General features: G+C 41.7%; 1 protein-coding gene across 1 annotated transcript in view; it reads left to right on the top strand.

Moving 5' to 3' along the window:
- The first annotated feature begins 3,132 nt into the window (after window positions 1-3,132).
- The window catches only part of znf827 (zinc finger protein 827), a 95,641-nt gene continuing 74,756 nt past the window's right edge, over window positions 3,133-24,017 (top strand). Inside the window, exon 1 of the mRNA XM_048607212.1 lies at window positions 3,133-3,499. Coding sequence (XP_048463169.1) covers window positions 3,454-3,499 — 46 coding nt within the window. The 5' untranslated portion in view covers window positions 3,133-3,453. The remainder of the gene's footprint in view (window positions 3,500-24,017) is intronic.

Here is a 24,017-nt window from a genome sequence, read left to right as displayed (position 1 = left end):
CCCCACCCCCATCTCCTACCTACTAGCCTCATCCCGCCCCCTTGACCTGTCCGTCCTCCCTGGGCTGACCTATCCCCTCCCTAACTCCCCACCTAGACTCACCTTTACTGGCTCCACCCCCGCCTCTTTGACCTGTCTGTCTCCTCTCCACCTATCTTCTCCTTTATCCATCTTCTATCCGCCTCCCCCTCTCTCCCTATTTATTTCAGAATCCCCTTCCCCTCCCCCATTTCTGAAGAAGGGTCTAGGCCTGAAACGTCAGCTTTCCTGCTCCTCTGATGCTGCTTGGCCTGCTGTGTTCATCCAGCTCTACGCCAGCATCTGCAGCTCCTACTATCTCTGAAACAATGTTATCTGAAGTGTCTGGATTAACAGTCCACTAGGGCATTGCCTCCCCTTTTTAGTTTACAAGAATGATACTTTGACTTCAGGGGTTAAATTATGAGATTGTACAAATTAAACCTGTTTTCTCTAGGATTTAGAAGACCTCATTGAAGTCTTCAAGTTATTAATAGGAAAGGAACTATTTCTGTCTGCAAATTAGGGCCAGACTCTTCAGGAGAGACATTAAGAAGCACTTCTGTACACAGAGTGTTAGATGTTTGGAACTGTCCTCCACAAATAGTGGTGGATGCAGGATCAGTTGTTAATTTTAAATCTGAAGTAGTTTTTTTTTGTTAAGCAAAGCTATTAAGGGATATGGCCAAAGGGAATTAGGCCACAGATCAGCCATGATCTCACTGAATGGTGAAATCGGCTGAAGGGGCTGAGTAGCCTACTCCTGTTTCTAAGTGTCTGCACATTTACTTAACAACATCACCATTTATTTAATTATCCAAATTTAACATCCTCAACAACTATGAATTCACATTGCCATATTTAGTTCTCCGAATTACTAGTCCAATAACACAACTGCCATTCTACCATTCTCAAGCTTGAAGTTCAGTTCTTGGGTAGGCAAGGCTTGATAAATCAGAGGGAATCAACATTCAAAGGGAGCAAAAACTTACTACTGTGATTTTTTTTAATGTAAACAAAAAGTGCTAGTAGTACCAAGAAGGTCAGGTAGCAATTGTGGACACACAGAATGGATGCTTAAATTTTTGCCTTAATAACTCTGATCAGGATGGGCCATGTTGGCAATGGTCTTTAGCAACCTATGTTCAGGCTACAGTCTGCTCCTAATAATTCAAAATTGCATTTGTTTGCAAAACAAAACTAATCATCCAATATATTTGATTAAGCTACACAAATAACATATAAGGAATTGTGAACAAGCAGGTAATTTGGATTAAACAACTGTAAATTAAACATGGACTGTAATTTATTCTGGCAGTGGTTGCCTTGTTATCTTCTCAAGTTGTTACATCGCATCATTGAATTACTCAGTAATAAGTTTTTAAAGAGTGTTAAGTGAGTCCTTGGGTTACTTCAATGCAAGGACTAAAACTCACAATTATATTGAGTATTTAACATAGTAAAATGTCAAGTACAACCTTAGAAGTCCTGAACCTCTATTGACTAATTTGCAACGTATCAGTTTCTGAGAAATGAGGGAAGATGGAGAGGCATGGGAATATTTGCATTTCAAATCCCTTGGAACAATGGACAAAGTTATTTTTCCTGTTTGATCACTTTTTGTATCTGTATACTTAAGTCTAAATGATTTATGTACACCCAAATTCCTTTGCTTTTCTATAACTCCTGATCTCTCACCCAAATGACACCATCAAAACAGTTAACTAGTCAAGCACCCAAAAATCTGGGGATACTCAGCAGGCCTGGCACCATCTGTGAGGAGAAAAACAGAATCAAAGTTTCAAGTTCGATATAACTCTCAAGAACTGGGTAAGGTGGAGCTGGAGACAGTCATTGAGGAAGATGATGTAGCGGTGAAAACAGATTTTGGCAAACACTTTATCAAACACTAGGAAGGAGATAGAAAGTAATGAGGATGAACAAGCCAAAAGATTAAAATGGATATCCCATTGGAGAGAACAGCATAACCTGTTCAAGGTGGGAATACCTGGAAGAGAAGTGGCAGCAAACTAAACACTCAAATAAAAGCAAACTACTGCAGATTTTGCAAATCTGAAACAATGCTGGAAAAGTCTTTGCTTTTTACTCAAAAATCATGTTATCTATTTTAAAAGCAAAATATTATCCATACTGCAAATCTAAGATCAAAACAGAAAACATTCAGCACATAAGGCAGTACGTGTGGAATGAGAAACTTTCATTGTTTCTAGTGAATGATATATAAATTGCACGTATTTTAGACATTTCTCATATGCTGATGAATTTATGGATGCTTTGAAAGAAAACCTGAAAAAGAAAACAGTTTAATCATTTAATCAGTTCAATTTTATTTAGTAAGTAAATAGTATGATTAGGCTCAGCGGAACTTTATCATTTATTTGCCCAGTATATCCATATGAAACGAACAGTTAGATGTAAACAAATAACATGGTACTTATTAAAAGATTATTGTGAACAAAGTTATTTGGCAGAGGAAAAACAGGATTAGACAGTTTAATGTTAAATTGTTCTGAGTGATGAAGTGATTGTAAGGCTTATGTATCAACTTGTTTTTCAATTTAAATGGAAACACTTGAATCATATTTCTTGAAACTTGATGTCGCCGAAGAAAACCCCTTAGAATCTCTAATACAGTAAATTCACACGACAAACTTTTGTAATGTCTTAAAATACGAGTTCTTTATGTATTTTGAAGTTTTTTTTTAACTCAATGGTACTTTAGAACTCTAGACAAAATGTTACAATCTTTCATTTAGAACGGTGAAACAGGTTGCAAATACACCTATTCCAAAAGAATTTTTGAAATCAGAATATGCAAGGTTCGTTGCAGATGGTTGAAACTCGACAAAGTTTAGCTATTTTTTCGGACTATAAATACGTAACAAAAATAATATAAGCCCTTATCCCGTCAAGTAAAAGAGAATACATTTATTGCAATACGCAAACAATTAACAGGGTATTTTTATTTTGCACCGGTCTGCAATTTGGAGGGGTGGGGAGGTAGTGCTCGTCTCGAATGTATCCCTGCGAGCCGAGCGGCACCTTTACTTGCCGTCCCTGCACTTGCCCTTTGATCTCGAGATTAGTGTTAGGGTTGGAGCAGCAGAGTCTCACACCGCCAACCTCCCTCCCTCTCTCACATACAGACACACACCGACAGACACTCACTCACCGGGGCCACGACTGGCCGGCCAGGTGCATCCTGTGTGCAGCACAGTACCCCTCCAGCGCCTGACACTTACACAGAGTGCCGTACACACATTACATGTCTCAAACACACACTTTTAAAAATATATTTATCTGTTGCTGGCGCATGTGCATTTGTAGCTGCAAAACACATATAAAAGCATAAAAAAAGGAGAATGTGAAGAGAAAATGGTTTAAAAAAAAAAGAGGAGTTGGGGAGGAAGGAAAATGCCCAGGAGAAAGCAGGAGCAGCCGAAGCGCCTGCCTTATTCGCGTAAGTGCTGGGGTTGAGAGTGAGAGTGAGCGTGAGCGAGAGAGAGAGAGTGGCCGCCGCGGCTCGGGCTCGGGCTCCTGCTTCTGCTTCTGCTTGGGGCTTGGTTCGGTTCGGGTGAGGGTGAGGGTGACAGAGGTGAAGCTGACAAAGACACTCGGGGCTTCTTATTTCAAATAAGAACCGAACGGGCGGCCATGTTGGTGATGATGAGAGGAATTTAAACTGTTTAACCTTTTCATTAATGTGCTCAGTAGATTAAAAGAAATAAGTTGTAATTTATGATTTGAATAATTCTGGAAGATAGTTGGGTGGGGAGGTATTGGGTCGGCTGTTTACGTTTTAAGTGTTTTTTTCAGATTGATGTGTCTGGCTTTTTTTCTGTTCGTGCGCGTTCCCTCCACTCCGGCCCCGAAGGGTTGAAGGAGTTGGCAGAGGGTGAGCCAGGAATGGCCGGGGCTGGAGACAGGCTGCTTGGGACCAAACCAGAGCAGACACCGTGGCCCTGGACCGGGCCCTAGTCGCACTGTGGGGTCAGACAGAGAAGGCCGGGGCCAGGGCCGGGGCGGGGAGCAGCTTCCTGTCTCCTCCTCCTTCACCCCGCGTCGCTCTCAGCAACAAAAAAACATCAGTTTTTTCTGTCTTATTGAAACGTGCTAACTTTTGAATGAAAGCCCGGGTTGACGGGGACGGTCTGCCTCTGCCCTTTGGGGAAAGGATTGTCCGCGCGGCTCTGGGCTACCCTGGGATCTCTCCTCTTTTCCTCCATCTCTCCTCTTCCCACCGACTCCCAGGATCTGTTCTCTGACCCCGACCCCCAGGATCTCTTTCTCTGTCACCCTCCCCCCTCGATCCTCCTCATCTTTTTTTCCACCCCTCAGGATGTCTTCCCAGTCTCCTGCTTCCCCCCCACCCCGATCCTCAGGATCTCTTCTCCAACCCCTAAGTTGTCTTTTTCCCCTTCCCCTGATCCCCCAAGATCTCTTTCCTCCTGTCCCCCAAGCAGCCAGGATCTTTTCTTCCTCTCTCTACCCCCACCCATCTCTTCTCTCTCCTCCTACGCCCTCCCCCGAGGGGAAATCTGGCATCCCCAGGACTGCCCTTCTCCCAGAGGGTGCCTGGGTTACCCTCAGGATCTCCCCCGTCCCGGGATCTCTTTCACCCGGGGAAAGGAGATGTTCTTGACTGCCCCAGGATCTCCTCTTCCACAACCTTACCCCTCCCTCTTTGGTCGGGGTCACGTCCAACGAGCTGCCGTGTCAAAGCCGCGCCCGGTCACCAGAAGTTCAGGGTTTACCGCCGTGTGTCTGCACCGACATCTTTGTTTTTATTTTACATTTAATCCTTGCATCGAGTCTTTTGCAGAATGTGAAATCCGACCAATTCGAAGCATTTCTTTTTGTTTCCTCTCCTGTCACTCCCCTAAATGTAATCCAGCAAACGATTTTTGATTTGAATCCTGGATGTAATGTTTCGGGACTTCTTGTAAAAAAAAACTATCTGCTGAAACATTGTACACTGTGTCCGCTAGGGAATCCAGTGCTTAGCAATCCATAATAACGGCAAACGTGTTTTAGTTTGCAGTATATAATCTTGTTTCTGTTACTTGTTATACAAACTATTATTTCAATTGGTGTAAATGTGAATAAAGGTGCGGCATGAGGCGTGCGTTATGAACGTGCCTTATGCATGGTATCTGCCCAAAGATTCCTTTTACTGCTCTGGTAGCTGACTGTGTTATAAAGGTCAACACCACCATTACACCGCAGACGAAAAATACACACGCAGAATTTTAACGACCTGCATGCACTTCCCCTTTGTTTATGCAAAATCTAATAAAAAAATTGTCACCAAATTTATTTAACTAGTCGTAATCACCACCGAGAATTACGTATCCACCAAATTTCAACTGGTATTGGTTGTGTGTAATTATTTCAGTTAGATCTTTATAATTTACACGCTGTTATTTATAACTTTAAGGTTACGTGTGGTTATTAAAAAGTTTAGTATGCACACGTCATTCGCGAAAGAGCTGCTCAAGTCTCACTGATGGAATGAATGGATTATTGGGAGTGAAGTTTGGTAGGACTTGAATTCCTGGATCAGAATTTTGGCAAAAAATGAATTTGGTGCATATGCACCAAAGTCAGAGAGCAGCACCCATATTGATGCACTGTAGTGGATGTGTTCTTCAATTTAAGTAGGGATTACGTCCAGTTTGGGCTCCCCCACACCTCAATGAGTAAATATTTGGTATGCTTCTGATCTTTCTGCCTTTGTGGGTTCTGCCAGTCAGTCACTTAGATTTTTCACCGTTGTTAGATTTGTTACAGAAGTGTACTGTATTGGGAGAACCTTGTAGAAATTTAAAGTCACCATATTTGTTAATGACTTACTAAGTGTAATAGGATGTAGACCTGATACCATGCCTGTGCTGAGTTAAAACTGAAAGCAAAAAATGTTGGAGATCACATTAGGTCAGGCAGCATCCATGGAGGGAAAGCAAGCTAACATTTCAAGTCCAGGTGACTCCTCATCAGAGCTGAAGTGAAGTGTGGAGGGGACAGCATTTCTGCAATAGTGGGGTGGGGATGGAGGTGGTTGGAGTGCCAGGGGAGAATGTTGATTAAGTGATCGAAATGTGAGAGGCACAGGCAGGGCATTGTTGAAGTATTTCAAGTGCCTTTAGTACCCTGACGCCAGGGTATTAATCATCAGGAGTACCAACCCTAACTGATAATTGGTGTGCCCTTCCAGAAAAGATGAGATTGTGAATGAGGATGAAAAAAATCTGCTATTCTGACCTTGTAACCAAATCAGTTCCTGACACTCGTTGTTGGGATGAACAATGGTCAGACAGTTGAGGTGTCTGTAGGTTGGTAATGTTTGAAGGATATTTTCATGGTATGAGTTCTTATTTTGAGTACAGAAGAAAAAAAATGAAGTGAGGTGGAAATAATTGAGGAAAAATGTGGTGAGAACTAAAGGTAGAGAAATTGCTACAATTGAGTAAGGTCAAATATCATGCAACACCAGGTTATAGTCCAAAAGGTTTATTTGAAAACGCAATGTTTCGCAGCTCAACTCCCTCCTCGGGCAGCATGTGAGAGAGATGGTATAAGACACAGAATTCTTAAGCAGAAAGTTGACAACACTAAAACTGGCCGCCTCTTGCTGGATCTTTAATCAGTTAGGAAGGAGACTACTGATTAAGTTGCAAAATCCAGATTCCTCTCAAGTCATTGTCTCAAGATAATTAAAGGCTTTATCAATGTATACAAGAGGTGACATCTCGGGTCAGACAATGCATTTTAGGTGTGAGGTCTTGCTTAAATTATGTCTATGTTTTAAACTGGGAGTCAGGTTTGTTTTTTGAGCAAACCAGAATGTATCTGCAACTCACTACACTTGTGTTTTCAAATAAACCTGTTGAACTGTAACCTGGTATTGTGTGATTTTTGACCTTGTTCACCCCAGTCCAACACCGGCATCTCCACAACAATTGAATAATAATTATTGACAATTGAGATTAAAATGCAGAGCAATATTACTCAGTTGAGGGAAACTAATTATGGGGTACAGAAGTAAAATACTTTGAATGTTGTAAATCTAAAATATAAACAGAAAATTCTGGAAGTAGGCAACATGTCTGGCAGCAAATATAGAGAATAAAAAGTTCAGACAAAGTGTTATAAACCTGAAATGTATCTCTCACTCCAGAAATGCTAGCAGACATGCTAACCTTTGGTTGAATTCTGTTTTGTTTCTTAGCCAGTTGTTCGTCTCATTCTGTCTTGTTTTATGTAAACATTATCAATACTTTAGGGATGTGATTGATTGCATTAGCTTCAGTTTCACCAAGAAATGAAAGTGTGACACAATGGCACACTGGTTAGCACTGCTGCCTCATAGCACCAGCAACCCGGGTGCGATTCCAGCCTTGGGCAACTATCTTTATGGAGGTTGCACATTCTCCCTATGTGGGTCCCTAGGTTTCCTCCCCCAGTCCAAAGATGTGCAGGTTGGTTGGGTTTACCGTGCTAAAAACACCATGCACGGTTATGGGGATGGAGTGGAGAGTGGATCTGTGCTGTAATGACAGTGCCTTTATTCCCTTTTTACAACTACTGTGCTTGTTGGTTATGGTGGATTTTGGTTGCTGATTAACTCCTTGCTATTTATTTTCCTGGTGATGTCCATGCTAAAAGAATATCAATCGAAAGGAAATTGTCTCTGCTGAAAAGCATTTGGCAATGGGCCGAATGGCGCCTCTCTGTATTGTAGGCCTATGATTCTATTGAACTATTTAAAATTTATATTTGGTGTACTTCGTGTTTAGAAAAACCCCTGTGCTTTTGTAGGTGACCACTAACTATGTAGGCTGTGTCCTGCTAAGGAATTACATTTTCAGTGTAATAAGTCACAATGGTAAATGAAGAATAATTGATATTTAACATGCATAACGATACGAACACTAAAGCAACAAATGATTTCAGTAAGATATAAAACACAAGATTATAACTGTTACAAACTCTAAGATTTTTTTTACAGCTTTGAAGCCACTCTGTAATATGTTCCTTCATGAAAATAATGAAGTTTTTTATGTTCTGTAGTTGTTGGCTTCTGGAGGCACTGGCTGCCTCTCGGTTATCTCAATGAAGTGATAGTAAGTATTTGCATGATATTCTACCACAGGTGCTTCTTAGTTGAGCTTGATCTGATTCTCAACCATTGCACAGACTTTCAGTAAGGTAAATAGCTGGCTGTCAAGTATCAGAGACTGGTTGATTTTCTTAGTTGCCCAAGGGCATTGAGCCAAAGGAAAGCTCTGTCTGCTAACTTGGAACAGAACAAAACTCAAACCTTAGACTTCTGCCTTTTTAGCTCGTTTTCCACTTGTACGACTATGGTAGGGGAGAGCAAAGATTACGTTGTATGGATTGGATGGTCCAAAAGGCTGTTTTCTGTACTGTAATGACTCTACATTTATTCCTTTTTTGCAATTAGTATGCTAGCTACTATAGTAGATTTTGATAGCTAGCGAACAACTTGCTATTTATTTGCCTGGTGATGTCCACGCTAAAAGAAATAGGAATCAAAAGGAAATTGCTGAAAGATTTGAGTCCTAATTGACATTTGCTTACTGGAAATAAATCAGCATTTATTATCTAATACTAACTTGTGTTTGTAATTTGTGTGATGAGTGGACAAATGATTGTACTACTTGGCACAGCCTCCACCTACTATTGAGTGCATGGTTAGTTATGAGTACTCTGGCTATTGCTGTTATTCCGTTCTACAATATTACATCGTAATCATGATCAAAAATGAATCGATTCATAAAAATGGAGTTGGAGATATTTAACCCTTTTGTGTTATTGAAAATAATTACATTATTACCACTTGCAGCAATTGTAGGTTTTTGACCTGGTTCGGAGATATTTTTAACCGTTTACAAATTGTGTTCTGATTACTTTTGTATATACTGTATTTCTTGTCCTTTTAGCAATCCAAAATCATTTTCTGTATGCTTGGCTCAATATTTTCCATTATTGTATATACTTGCAAAGCTGTTGCCAGGTCAGACTTGCTTTTTGTTTGTGAAATTGTGCTGGTTGAAAGAATATTATAAATGCACAACTTATAATAGATTTACGTCTATTGCTCTATTATGTACATGTCCTCATTAAACTATTCATTTGGTAGTTGCCATGGAATTGTAGGGTTATTGATTGTCTAGGTTCAGGTTATTTGAGAGGGTAGACTGAGAGGTGCATACTGATGAGTAGGAATTATGGGTTTGCAGACTCATCAGTTAAGTACTCAGATTCTGGAAAGTTTGTATAATTGAATAATGCTAGACTGATGTATTAATTTTTCTCTTTGATTTTCTCCCTTTCTCTGAAGCTGTTAAATCTCTGCTTTGTGCGTGGTTCTTGTCTCACTCCATGAACTTAACCATTTGGTGTTAGGATTTATTGTCAGATTATCCAATAACGGAATTAGTTGCAACTCAGATTGTCCCTGTCCTCCAGCTTGCCAGCCATATCTGCTGGTTTACAGCAGAGATCACTGGGCAGCTGTCAAGCAATCAGAACATTGATATATTTACCCTTCCTTAACTCAGTGTGCTGAGTTACCAAATGTAGCACCATGTGTTTGGTTGTGCGTCTATAAGAATAAGATCATGTAAGTGTAGGCCATTTGGCCTATTGAGTCTGCTCTGCCATTTAACTAGGTTATGGCTAAATCTGATTTGCTGTCTCCCCTACTTGTCTATTTGCACCTCCAAAACCCCTGACTTCATTATGTATATAAAAAAATTTCAGCCTTAAATATATTCAGTGACATTAACTGTCATTTTCCCTCTATTTGCTACTGTCTCTGTGGAAGAAAATTCTAATGAATAACTAGCAGAGAAGAAATTCCTTTTTATCTCAGTCTTAGGTGGGAGTCTCCTTATTTTTAAGTATGCCCCTGTTGTGCCTCTTTCCCCATGAGGGGAAGCATCCTCTCAGCATCTCTGTCAAGCTCCATCTGAACCTCTGTGTTTCAATTAGATCATTTCTCATTTTTCTAATCTCCCAATGACTGTAAACCAAGCCTTCTCAACCTTTTCTCAAAAACAATCACTTTATCCCAGGAATCAGTCTAGCGAACCTTCTCTCAACTGCTTCCAATGCATGTATATCCCTTCTTGCACAGAGACCAAAACTCTTTACTTCAAAGTGTTGCCTCACCAATGCCCTATAAGGTTATAGCAAGAAAATCAAAGAACTGTAGATGATCTAAGTCAAACAAAAATAGAAATGTGGAAAAGCATTTCCACACTGGGAAAACTCCGGTCTGGCAGCATCCATAGAAAGAAAGCAGAATTAACGTTTCAAGTCTAGTGATCCTTCTTCAGAACTCAAAAAGGATTACTAGGCCCAAAACAATAATTCAATTTTCTCCCCAGGATATAGCACAATCTATTTTTATATCCTGTCCACTTTTTCAATAACAAAACAACATTGCTTGCCTTCTTAATTAATTGTTGCATCTGTAAGCTAACTTCTGTGATTTATGTACAGTGAACATCCAGAAGCTTTTGACCCCCAGTTTCTGTCAATTAATAGCCTGATTTTCTGTTCTTCCTGCCAAAATGGCTAACCTCACATTTGTCCACATATACCCTGTCAAGTTTTTGCCCATTCGCTTGTCTAAATTACTATATCCTCCTGATAACTTGCTTCCTGCTTGTCTTTGCATTGTCAACGATTTGGCTGCAAGTTAGTTCTTTAATCCAAGTCTTTATATAGATTGCAAATAGTTAAAGGCCAGCACTGATCCCCATGACTTTGCTCGTTACAGTTTGCCAACTTGAAAATGACCCATTTATCCTGACTGTTCCTTGGTAGTTAGCCAATCCTCAACCCCAGCAACACAGTCTTCCATTTTAGCCTTTTATGTGACACTATTGAATGCATTTGGAAATCCAAATACACTGCATCTACTGGTTTCCTTTGTCCAATCTGCTTGTTATATCTTCCAAGAACTATAAGAAAAAGTCAAACGTGATGTCCCTTTCAAAACAAAAACATGTTGATGAGGGCTTTTGTGGCATAGTAGTAGTGTCCCTAATTTCGAGCCAAGTGGGTGTCAAAACTCACCTTCTCCAGAGGTGTTGTGCCTCATCTGAAAGGATTTATAGGACATTTTTATAGTGCAGTGATGGTGTCCCTACCTCTGAGCCAGGAGACCCAGGTTCAGGTCCCACCTACTCCAGAGGTTTGTAGTAATATTTCTAAACATGTTGATTTAGAAAATATCTCTAAAACCGTGAAACAAAAACAAGTTGCTGGAAAACTCAGCAGGTGTAGCAGCATCAGTAGATGGAAAGCAGAGTTCTGAAGAAGGGTCACTGGACTCAACGTTCATTCTGCCTAACACCAAGGGAGTAGGGGTGGAGAGCTCTTGTAGGAGAAAGGTGTGTGGGACAGAAGATTATTAGGAGATATCATTGATATGTAAATGCTTGCGAGGTCTATCTTATTTCAAGGTTTATTGAAATGAGCCTTAGATTAGTGATCACCGATGCTGTTGTGTCAGGAACAATATTTGCTTTCCAGCTGGTTTGCAGTTGGTTGCAAAGTCACTTTGGAACCACTTGCAGTTGCTGACCAGCATTGGTGTAACATGGAAGGACATTACATGACGGTCTCTTGTTTGCTGAGCTAACTGGTGCCTTGTGCATCTGGTACATTTTGAGGGAATATTCCTACTATACTGAGCCATTTTTCTTAACAGGATTGTGTTGTGAAATAATCTACTTTTGATTAGCATTCTCTGACAGACCTCATTTTCAAAGAAGGCCTTTTTTTTTTACTGTTACTGGATATCAAACATCTGCACATTGCATTGTAAGGTAGATTTTTTTAGAGACTGCCTAGTTAGAATAGTTTTCTAAACTGTCTCATCCTTCTAATATCAAGGCAGCAAGTCTTGCTTCATAGAGTTGGCCGTTGTCATGTGTGCATAAAAGATTTCAAAAGGTGTACTTTATGTCCAACTGTGATGTTATCTTTTTATCATGACAGGTAGATGTGATAAAGTTTAAAACTATCATGCTATGACATTTCTAGCCCTGGGTGAATTTGACAATACTGCTTTAAAAAGGGAGATCCTTGCAATGGTGTCTTGAACTACTGTCACAAATAAACAGTCAATTTGTTCTTTAAATACTTATTGAAGTGATTAGATTTTTGTGACGTAAAACATACAACTGATGGGTCCAAACTCTTAGATGATATTTGGCCCATCGTGTGCTTTAAAGTTTTAAAAAAAAGTAATAACTTGGGGTAAGGTTAAATTACTTATATATACTTTTACTACAACTGATGCCACTTCAATGTGAAGTTTGAAATATAAACACTGAAAAATAGCTCTGTAAAGAAACCTAACCTTTGAAAAGCGTACCAAATTCTGACAAGGATTACCAGTAGTCCTACAAGGATGCCTTGCTGCAATTATACAGGGCATTAGCGAGACTGCACCTGGAATATTGTGTGCTATTTTGGTCTTATCTGAGGAAGGATGTTTTTGCATTTGAGTCAAAAGTCACACGACATCGGGTTATAGTCCAACAGATTTATTTAAAGTCACAAGCTTTCGGAGTGCTGCTGCTTCTTCAAGGTGAGGTGGAGGGAGGCGCACAGATGTGGAATATATAAGTGGAGACCCCCGCCCCAACTCTTCAAAATGGCACATAGGTGTTTCCTGTATGGTTTGATGCTGCGCAATCTCCATTTCTTCACCTTTGTTCGCTGCTCGGATCTGCATTGTGTAATGTTTCACCCTCGGGTGGCAGAGATCCTCTACAAAGGGATCCTTCCCATTTCCATTGGGCTCTAGGGTGGAGAATGCACCGTGCAGAATCCCACACAACAGGTAAATTCACTGGGTGTCAGGCCCCATGTAGTTTTTATGGCCTGAAGGAAGCAATATTCCATTGTTAGTTGTGTTTTTGTTTGCAGTCCCGGTTTTATTATTTTAAGGGGCTGCTCCTAAATTTTTGGTTGCACTTCAGCCTTGTGCTTCTGATCTCTCAACACCCAATGTGATGAGACGTGGGCATGTCTGAGGGCCTCTTTGTGGGCCTGTTCCTTGGGCTTTGCCAAAGTGACCATCAACCAGTCCGGGCACTGAGCCATGGAGGGGTGGTCATTGTACCTGAATGCCCCGCTTTTGTGGTGGCGTCTGCAGGCATGATAGAGGCCTTTAGAGATGGTCAGCACCACATAGCTGGAGTGCATCATCAACCCAGAGAGTGTTGATTTGATTTAGTAAGTTTCCATTCATCTTTTATAAGTTTCTGTTACACTATCAATTAGGTGCTGTTTCACCTGATGTTAGGTTTTGTTTAAAAGAGCAGAATGTGATAGGAAATGATGCAGTGAATGTGAAAGTAAGGGAGGGGAAGAGAGGAGACGACAAATGGGAAGAAGAGGGACAGTGAAAGAGGAAGTCAGAAATTGACCCCATTCAGAGCCTTGTAGTTCCTTGGCTCTCAGAGTTTTGAGGGTAAGTGCTAGAAGATGAGAGTGACATGTTCTATTGTCAGAATGTGTCTCCGTCTTGGTCAGTCTACTGCTTTTTGTGTGCAACAATTTCACAGTTTCTCTCTTTTTGTTTGGCTATTCTGCTCCCACTCATTCATCCCTAAACTTTATATTTGACCCACTTTTAAATGTCTCCCCAGTCTTTTGCTTCTTATGTTCTCCAAAAGACACATGACTGGCAGATTCTGCAAGCACCCTTTATAAAATCACAAAAGGAAAGTTACAGGTTTTATACAGTGAACCTTGGAAATTTTATATATGGAATAAACAAAATGTACCTGGAAAGCAATGTGATGCCAACCTTTTTTTTTGCTTTACCATGGACGTGCAATCTCTTTACACGTCCATTCCCCACCAGGAGGGTCTTAGGGCTCTCCGCTTCTTCCTGGAGCAAAGACCTGAACCATCCCCACCCACCACCACCCTCCTCCACTTGGCTGAGCTCGTCCTCACCCTCAACAACTCCTCTTTTAACTCCTCTCATTTTCTTCAGGTAAGAGGGGTGGCCATGGGTACCCGCATGGACCCTAGTTATGCTTGTCTCTTCATGGGGTACGTGGAACATTCCTTGTTCCAATCCTATTCCAGCCCCCACCCACAACTGTTTCTCTGATACATCAATGATATCATTGGTGCTGCTTCCCTTTCTCGTCCAGAATCGGAAGACTTCATCAATATCGCCTCCAATTTCCACCCTGCCCTTCACTACAAACCCACTAACTCCCACGGCTATCTGAACTATACATCCTCACATACCACTTCCTTTAAAGACTCCGTCCCATTCTCTCAGTTCCTCCTGTCTCCGTCGTATATGCTCAGATGAGGCCAACTTCGACAAGGTAGCCTCTGAAATGTTCACCTTCCTCAACCGAGGATTCCCCAGCTCCGTGGTCGACAGGGCCCTCAACCAGGTCCGACCTATCTCCTGCTCTTCCGCCCTCACCCCTTCTCTTCCCTCCCGCAACAGCGATAGGGTTCCCCTTGTCCTTACCTATCATCCCACCAGCATCCACATTCAGAAGGTCATCAGGTGCCAATTTCGCCACCTCCAGCAAGATGCCACCACCAGGCACATATTCCCCTTCCCTCCCTTGTCTGCCTTCCGCAGGGATCGTTCCTTCTGGGACACCCTGATCCACACTTTGTTCACCTCCAACACCCCTCCACCGTCCTACGGCACCTTCCCCTGTAACCAGCAAACGTACAACACCTGCCCATTTACGTCCTCCCTGCCAGTATCCAAGGGCCCAAACATACCCTCCAGGTGAAGCAACACTTCAGCTGCATGTCCCACAATCTAGTCTACTGCGTTTGCTGCTCACATTGGTCTCCTCTACATTGGGGAAATGAAACGTAGATTAGATGACTGCTTCACAGAACATCTATGTTCTGCTTGCAAAAAAGACTCTGAACTACCTGTTGCCTGCCACTTTAATGCACCACCCTGTTCCCTGACCAACATGTCTGTCTTTGGCTTGCTGCAGTGTTCTAGCGAAGCTCAATGCAAGCTGGAAGAACAACGCCTCATTTTCCACTTAGGAACCCTGCAGCCGTCCGGACTCAGTATTGAGTTCAATAATTTTAGGGCCTAAATTCTTCCATGTCCCAGCCCCCTACCTCGCACACCAGGCCTTGTTACCACATAGTCTGAAATTACACACCACTTGTTGTTAGTCACTAATAGTCCCCATTAACAACTATTCACCCTCCCAGCCCAATTGTTATCAACTTCTTTGTCTGTCCAACTTTTTCTGCTTATAAACTGATGTTTTCCAAGCCACCTTCAGTTCTGAGGAATTGTCACCGGACCCGAGATATTAACTGTTTTTTCCTTCACAGGTGCTGCCAGACTTGCTGAGCTTTTCCAGCAACTTTGTTTTTGTTCCTTTTTTGTTTGCTTAACATGATTTGCTGCGTTATCAAAAGTGTTGTCTTTGGATCAGAGGCATTGAGCTAAACTTTCTTTAAAGTTTCAACATTTCTCATCTGATCTCCTGAGTATTATGTCCTGGGCACTCCTCCTCAGGAAGATATATTGACCTTGGAGGAGGTGAAGCTGATTAGTTGAGGTGTTACTATCAAGAATATACTAGGGAGGCTTTTGTCAACCAATCAGTACCCTTTTCTCATGAATGATAAAATGTTGTTCCCTTTTGAATTTTGTCAGTTTAGTTTCTGTCCTGTTGAATGAAAGACAAAAAGCTCCAATTTTGTGTCCGAGATAACTAGGTGTAGAATTGGATGAACACAGCAGGCCAAGCAGCATCAGAGGAGCAGGAAAGCTGACGTTTCGCGTCTGGACCCTTCATCAGAAACCCTTCTTCTGTAGGTGGCACACCTACAATGCTGATAAAAAGGGAAATTTAGATTTTTGATCTGGTGACAGTGAAGGAGTCATGATTTAGTTCCAAGTTCAGGACAATGTCTGGTTTTGAGGGGAGCTTGCAGGTGAAGCTGCTCCCATGCATCTGCTCCCCTCGGACTTTTGCGTGGTAAAGGTGACCGGTTTCGAAGGAACTGTCAAAATATCCTTGACATATTGGTGCAGTTCATCTTGTTGCGGGTGCATACTGCTGCCAGTGGGTGTCAATGTTGGAGGGATGGAATGTTGAAGGTGAGGGAAAGGGTATCAGTTGTGTGCACTGCTTTATCCTGGATGGTGTCAAGTTTTTTTTGTATGTTGTTGGAGCTGTACTCATCCAGGCAAACAGAAGTATTCTGTCATACTTGACTTGTGCCTTGTAGATGGTGAACAGGTTTTATGGAGTCGGGAGTTGATCTACTTGCCATAAAATTGCCAGCCTCTGACGCGCTCTTGTAGCCACAGTATTATTAAAGCTGGTTCAGTTTGGATTCTGGTCAACAGTAAACCCCATCTTGTTGATCAGTGGGAAATTCAGTGATGTTAATATCATTGATTGTAAAAAAGAGAGATGGTTCCGTTCTGTCTTTTTGGAGATGTTCATTACCAAGCACCTATGCGACAAGCATGTTTCTTGCTATTGTTAGCCCAAACCTGGATGTTATTCGGGTCTTGATGCATATGGACACGCTGCTTCAGTAGCTGGGAAATTGCAAATCGTGCTGAACATTGTGGATTTTCGTAGAAGATTGCACACTTCTGACTTTGATGGAAGGAAGGTCATTAAAACAACTGAGGATGGTTTGGCTTAAGACAAAGCCTGAAGAACTTCTGCTGAGACGTCCGAGGACTGAGCTGATTGATCTCCAACAAGCATAATCTAGATATGACTCTAACCAGTGGAGGCATTTCCATTTGTCCATTGAGCCCATACAAACATATGAATGAGGAGCAGGAGTAGGCCAGTTGGTCCTTGGGCCTTTTCTATCATTTTATAAGATCATGGCTGATCTGATTTCTCCACATTCCTGCCTACCCACATCAACCATTCACCCTTTTATCAAGAATCAACTATCTCAGCCATATAGCCTTTAGAGGAAGAATATTCTGAAGACTCGAGACTCTATGTGAGAAAACCCTTATTTTTAAGGTAACTCCTCTTGCTATAACCTCCAGCAGGATATCTTTTGCTAGATCTCCTTGATGCCATTCAGATGCTGCCTTGAAGTCTGGACAGTCACTCTGACCTCTCCTCCAGAGTTTATCTCCTATCTCCATGTTTGGACCAAGGCTGTAAATGAGGTCAAAAGCTGAGTAGTCCTACAGAACCCAAACCAAGTGTCAGTAAATAGGTTGTTGCTGAGTAAATGGCATTTGATAGCACTTTTTTGCTGTTGATTGAAAGAAAACTTTTGGATCATTAATTAGCTGAGCTAGATTTGCTTTGGTGTTTGTGCACAGGTAGGCCCAGTCAAGCAGCTACACCCTGTATGATGCCAGTTCGAGAAGGAATAGTGGTATTAAGCTACTCTTGGTAATGAACATTAAAGTCACCTGCCCAGCTTGTGTTCTGTGCACTTGCCATCTTCAGTGCAGCTTCCACTGATGTTCAAAATGAAGGGGTACTGATTCATCAGGTGTGGGGTGGTTTTGTTAGATGGTAACCAGCAGAAGGTTTCCTTGCCCTTGATTGACCTGAAACTATAAGACTTCATGGAGTCAGTGTTGAGGACCCTCGGGGCAACTCCCTCCCATCCTGCATAATACTATGCTGCTATCTTCAGTGGGTCTGTTCTGTTATTGGGATAGGACATAACCAAATGGTAATGGTGTCTGGTATATTGTAAAGTATGATTCAGTGATTTTTGTCTGGCTGTTGCTTGATTAATGTATGGAAAAGTTCTCCTAGTTTTGGCACAGTCTTCCAGATGTTAGTTTTCCCAGTATGCCAGCTTTGTGTCATCTGCAAGCTTGGAGATATTGCATTTTGTTTCCTAAACTAAATCATTTAATATATAATGTGAATAATTGGGGTCTAAGGACTCAACCCTGTGGTACCCCATGAGCCACTCCCACCCACTTGGGAAAAAGACCTGCTCTTTTCTTTCCTGTCTACCAACCAGTTCTCTGTCCATATCAGTGCACACTTGAATTTTGCATGCTAGTCTCTTGTCTGGAACCATTGTGACAACCTTATGAAAATCCAAGTAACTTGCATTACCTGGCTCCTCCTTATCAACTCTACTGGTTATATGTTCAAATTTCCAGTAGATTTGTCCAGCATAATTGGAACATAGAACATAGAACAGTACAGCACAGTACAGGCCCTTTGGCCCACGATGTTGTGCTGAACTTTTACCCTAATCCTAAGGTCTATTTAACCTCCACCCCTACCTTATACTATCATCCATATGCCCATCTAATAGCCGCTTAAATGCCCCTAATGAGGCCGACACCACTACCCTCTCCGGCAATGCATTCCACGCCCCGACCGCTCTCTGAGTAAAGAACCTACCTCTGACGTCTCCCCGATATCTACCTCCACTCACTTGAAAACTATGCCCCCTCCGAATAGCTACCTCCACCCTAGGAAAAAGTCTCTGGCTGTCTACTCTCTCTATACCGCTGGTCATTTTTGTACACCTGCATCATTTCGCTTACGTAAATCCATACTGATTCTGTCCAATCTTGTCGCTGTTTTTCGAGTGCTCAGCCATTAAATCTTCTATAACGGACACTGGCATTTTCCTCACTATTAATGTCAGGCTAAGTAGTCTATAATAAACTGTTTTTCTCGTTTTTTTTTAAATAATGGGGTTATATTAGCTACCCTCCAATCCATAGGAATCATTCCAGGGTCTACAGAATATTGAAAGATGACCACCCATGCAGCTATTATTTCTAGTGCCACTTCCTTAGTAGTCCGGAATGTACATTATGGAGCGCTGGGGATTTACCAGCCTTTAATCCCATCAATTTCCCCAATGCCATTTGCCTACTAGTACTGATTTTTCCTTCAGTTCCTCCCTCTCACTGGACCCTGTGTCTTCCAACTTTTTTGGAACGCTATACATGTCTTCCTTCGTAAAGACAGAATCAAAGTATGCATTTATTTGGGCTACCATGTCTTTGTTTTCCATTATAACTCCCTTCTTTCTGAATGTAAAGTGCCTACATTTATATTCACTCCTGTTCACATACCTATAGAAGCTTTTGCAATCAGCTTACTCTTGTGCTCTATTTTCCCCCTCTTAATCAATCCTTTTGTCCTATTGCCAAAATCTAAACTGCTCCCAATCCTCAGGTCTACTTTTTTTTTCAGCTAATTTGTATGCCCCTTCCTTGGATCTAATATCATCCCTAATTTCACTTGTTAGCCATCGTCCGGCCACCTTTCTCGTTTTTATTTTTGTGCCAGGCAGGAATGAACAATTATTGTGGTTCGTCCATTCAGTCTTTAAATGTTTGTCATTGCCTATCCACTGTCATCTTTCAGGACCCTCGTCTCAGACTCAACCATTTCACTCTGTATCTTAATGAAGAATTTAACAAAATCCAGGTTTCACTGGAATCATACAACCATGACAACAATGCCAGTGCTGAGGTAGTGTAACGTCAATCGTGAACTCCTCTTGCAGCATGAAGTCGGGAACACTGATCTTGGAGCAGCCCTTATACCATGAGGACAGCTAATTATGTTTGCATCCAGGACAGTGATGATATTCTCACATTGAGAAGGTTTGCCTTGTTATTGTCTTTGCTTGTGAGCATTTTATTCAGTTTGGAAGAGACAAAATTACAATCGAGTCTGACCACAAGCCACGTAGAGTCATAGAGATAGACAGCACAGAAACAGACCCTCCAGTCCAATTTGTCCATGTCGACCAGATATCCTAAATAAATCTAGTCCCGTTTGCCAGCATTTGGCCCATATCCCACTAAATCCTTCCTATTCATATATCTACCCAGATGCCTTTTAAATGTTGTAATTGTACCAGCCTCCACCACTTCTTCTGGCAGCTTATTCCATACACGCGCCACCTGCTGTGTGAAAAAGTTGCCCCTTAGGTCCCTTTTAAATCTTACCCCTCTCACCTTAAACCTACGCCCTCTAGGTTTGGACTCCCCCATCCCAGGGAAGATTCCTTGTCTATTTACCCTATCCGAGCCCCTCATGATTTTATAAATCTCTGTAAGGTCACCCTTCAGCCTCCAACACCCCAGGAAAAATAGTCCCAGTCTATTCAGCCTCTTCCTATAGCTCAAACCCTTCAACCTTGGCAACATCCTTGTGAATCTTTTTTGAACCCTTTCAAGTTTCTCAACATCCTTCCTGTAGCAGAGACACCAGCACTGCACACAGTCTTCCAACGGTTAGGCCATTAATGTCCTGTACAGTCACATGACCTCCCAACTCCTATACTCAATGTACTGTCCAATAAAGTCAAGCATACCAAATGCCGCCTTCACTATCCTATCTACCCGTAACTTCACTTTCAAGGAACTATGAACCTGCACTCCACGGTCTCTGTTCAGCAACATTCCCCAGGACCTTACGATTAAGTGTATAAATCCTACACTGATTTGCCTTTCCAAAATGCAGCATCTCCCATTTATCTAAATTAAACTCCATCTGCCACTCGTCAGCCCACTGACCTGTCTGATCAAGATCTCGTTGTACTCTAAGGTAACTTTCTTCACTGCCTACTACACCTGCAATTTTGGTGTCATCTGCAAACTTACAAATCCATACCTCCTGTGTTCACATCCAAATAATTTGTATAAATGACGAAAAGCAGTGGACCCAGCACTGTTCATTGTGGCACACCACTGCTCACAGGCCTCCAGTCTGAAAAGCAACCTCCACCACCACTCTCTATCTTCTACCTTCAAGCCAGTTCTGTATCTAAATAGCTAGTTCTCCCTCTATTCCATGTGATCTAACCTTGATAACCAGTCTGCCAGGAGGAACCTTATCAAACACCTTACTGAAGTCCATATAGATCACGTCCATATAGATCACGTCCACTGCACTGCCTTCTTCAACCCTCTTCATTACTTCTTCAAAAAACTCAATCGAGTTCGTGAGACATGAGTTCCCACGCACAAAGCCATGTTGACTATTCCTAATCGGCCCTAGCCTTTCCAAATACATGTAAATCCTGCCCCTCAGGACTCCCTCCAACAACTTGCGCATCACTGATGTCAGGCTCATCGGTCTTTAGTTCCCTAGCTTTTCCTTACCACCTTTCTTAAATAATGGTGCCACGTTAGCCAAACTCCAGTCTTCTGGCACCTCACCTGTGGCTATTGATGATACAAATATCTCAGCAAGAGGCCCAGCAATCATTCCCTTGCTTTCTAGAGTTCTAGAGTACACCTGATCAGGTCCTGGGGATTTATCCATCTTTCTGCGTTTTAAGACCTCTTGCACCAACTCCTCTGTAATACGGACACTTTTCAAGATGTCACTATTTATTTCTCATGTTCTTTATCTTCCATATTCTTCTGCACAGTAAACACTGATACAAAATACTTGTTTTGTATCTCCCCCACCTCCTGCTGTTCTACACATAGGTGACCTTACTGAACTTTAAAGTGCCCTATTCTCTCCCTAATTATCCTGTTGTCCTTAATGTATTTGTAGAATCCCTTTGGATGATCCTTTTAGCATTCTTCTTCAAATTGCTTCCATCTGCTCCAAAACATCTTACAAGACTGGTACTTGTTTGTAGAGGTATTACCTGGAAATGATATACAAACATGGATGCCTGTTGCTGAGACCAGCAGTCTTTGAAGAAAATGGATGCTAATACAGAATGTGAAATCTTCTAGCTTCAATAAGCAGCAGCAGTTTCATGTTCTAGAAGTCATCAATCCTGCTGAGAAATTGAAACTAAAAGATGAGCATCTTGCTGAAATCAAACCATAGTTCTACCAGACCGTTGGGCTGGTGTCTCATTAGAGAGAAATGACTGCTGGTGGTTTAACCTGGAGATCACCACACCTCAAGCAAGGGAAAGTTGAGAAGAAGACCCTCTGCATCTCAAACTAGCCATCCAGCCAACTGAGCTTACTGACCCAACCCAACCTCCCCCCTCCAAAATAGCAAGCAAACTACAGAACAAAATGCAACTCTCCAAGTGCTGCAGTAAGTAGTGATGAAAGGATTGACTTAAAAGCGTCAAAGGCAGACATGTTATGATCATGAGTGTTGAGCTTGCAGAGGTGAAGTGATAGCCCGAGATGGAATCTTGTACAAAGTCATTCACCATCTGGAAACGAGAAAAGAGATGCTGAAGTGTATCCATGCAAGCTGTGAAGAAACTGAGTTGAGTCTGAGGAGCACAAGAGAAGTGCTCTGCTGGTCAAGCAAGAGACAAGCTAGTCATATGAAGAATACAAAGTAAGCTGAATCATCAGAGTCCAAGAGTAGCTGTGAAGTAGATGAAAAGGAAGAAAAGTTGGGTAGCCAGGATCAGCCTGAACAGATGAACTTGGTGTTTGGGGAAAATGCTCAAGGAAGAGTGAAGGTTTGTTATTACAACATTGGAAAGTGTGCTGTTCAATGCTCTTACAATGCTCTGTAGTATCGGCTTGCATTGAACAGTTATGTTTAGGTTCGTTTCTTCGTGTGTCAGTCATTGGTTTAAGCTTTTCTATATTTTGATATTGATAGGGGAAGAGTGACAGTGTACCATTAACTGATTTTAAACAGAAGTAATGTTCATCTAATGCTATAGTAAACATCTGTTGAAAGTTTAGTGCATGGAAATGGAGCATCTTTTTTAGTAACCTGTTTTTCTAATCAGCCTGTTCAGAAGTGTTATAGCACATCTTTGGAGCAGGTGGGATGCTACCACTGCATCACAAGAGGACCCTTTTATGGGTGCATAACAGCTTAATTATATAGCTACCAGAGCCTGTGAATTTTCACAAAAGCAAAATGCTACAGGTACTGGAAAACTGAAATACACCTAGAAAATGCTGGAAATATTCAAGCGGATCAAGCAGTATTTGTGAAGAGAGAAGCAGAACAGATGTTTTAAGTTAAGACCTTTCATTCAGCGTTGGGAAATGTTAGAAATGTAATATGTTTTAAATAGGTGAATTTGGGATAAGGGATTAAAACAATGGAAACACCTGTGATAGGGTTCAATGTGGGAGATGTTAAATGACAAATAGCTGGTGTTGCAGAATTGGACTTTTTTTTTTTTTACACAGGGATTGGTCAGTCTGTGTAATGAACTGCCAGAGGAAGTGGTGGATGCAGGTACAGTTGCAAAGTTCTAAAAGACATTTGATAATGCAGGCAGGTGGGACTAGTTCAATTTGGGAACATGATCAGCATGGACTGATTGGATGAAGGGTCTGTTTCCATGCTGTGTGACTCAATAACAAAAAGAATTAGGATCACAGCAGCTGATGGAGTGCTTGTAACAAACAAAACTAGGCACCTTAAGAGCTACTCATCTTCATGACATTCCAGAGAGGCCATGGATGAATCTTGGATTGTACCTCTTTACACACTCAAATTGTTTATTTTGTCACCAACTGTTCTGACAGGCTGACGTGGAAGAACTACCAGTGAGTATGTAGAATAGCTGACAGTACAACTTTATTTCAGAGTGAGAATAACCATCTAATCACAAGTTAAGAATTTAACTGTTTCGTACAGGATTGGGAAATTGGACACCATACATCATCTCTACATTATATCCCCAACTGAATGGAAAAACTAAAGTGACAGTGAAGATTGCCAAAGGGGTCATAATGAAATTGAGCAAAATCCAGCACAGACTTGTACAAGACAACCCTTGAATGGAGAAATGTACCTGTTGAAGGAATGGAAAGTAGTGCAGTCTATAGACTAATGTCATGCCATATCCTAACTGCTCTTCCAATAGTATAAAAGTTACTGGTAACAGGAAGCATGACACAATCAAAGTGAAAAGGCGAAGCCAAGTCTTAGGAAGAGCTGAAGAGAGAAGAGACAGTCAATGAGTAAACGCTCAGTGCTCTCAACAAGGGTCAGCCCATATAGCAACTTGGCATCTGT

The sequence above is a fragment of the Rhincodon typus genome, chromosome 1 (assembly GCF_021869965.1).
Source record: "Rhincodon typus isolate 14 chromosome 1, sRhiTyp1.1, whole genome shotgun sequence".
Lineage (NCBI taxonomy): Eukaryota > Metazoa > Chordata > Chondrichthyes > Orectolobiformes > Rhincodontidae > Rhincodon > Rhincodon typus.
Note: the sequence above shows the minus strand (reverse complement) of the source record. Positions and strands in the feature narration are given on the sequence as shown.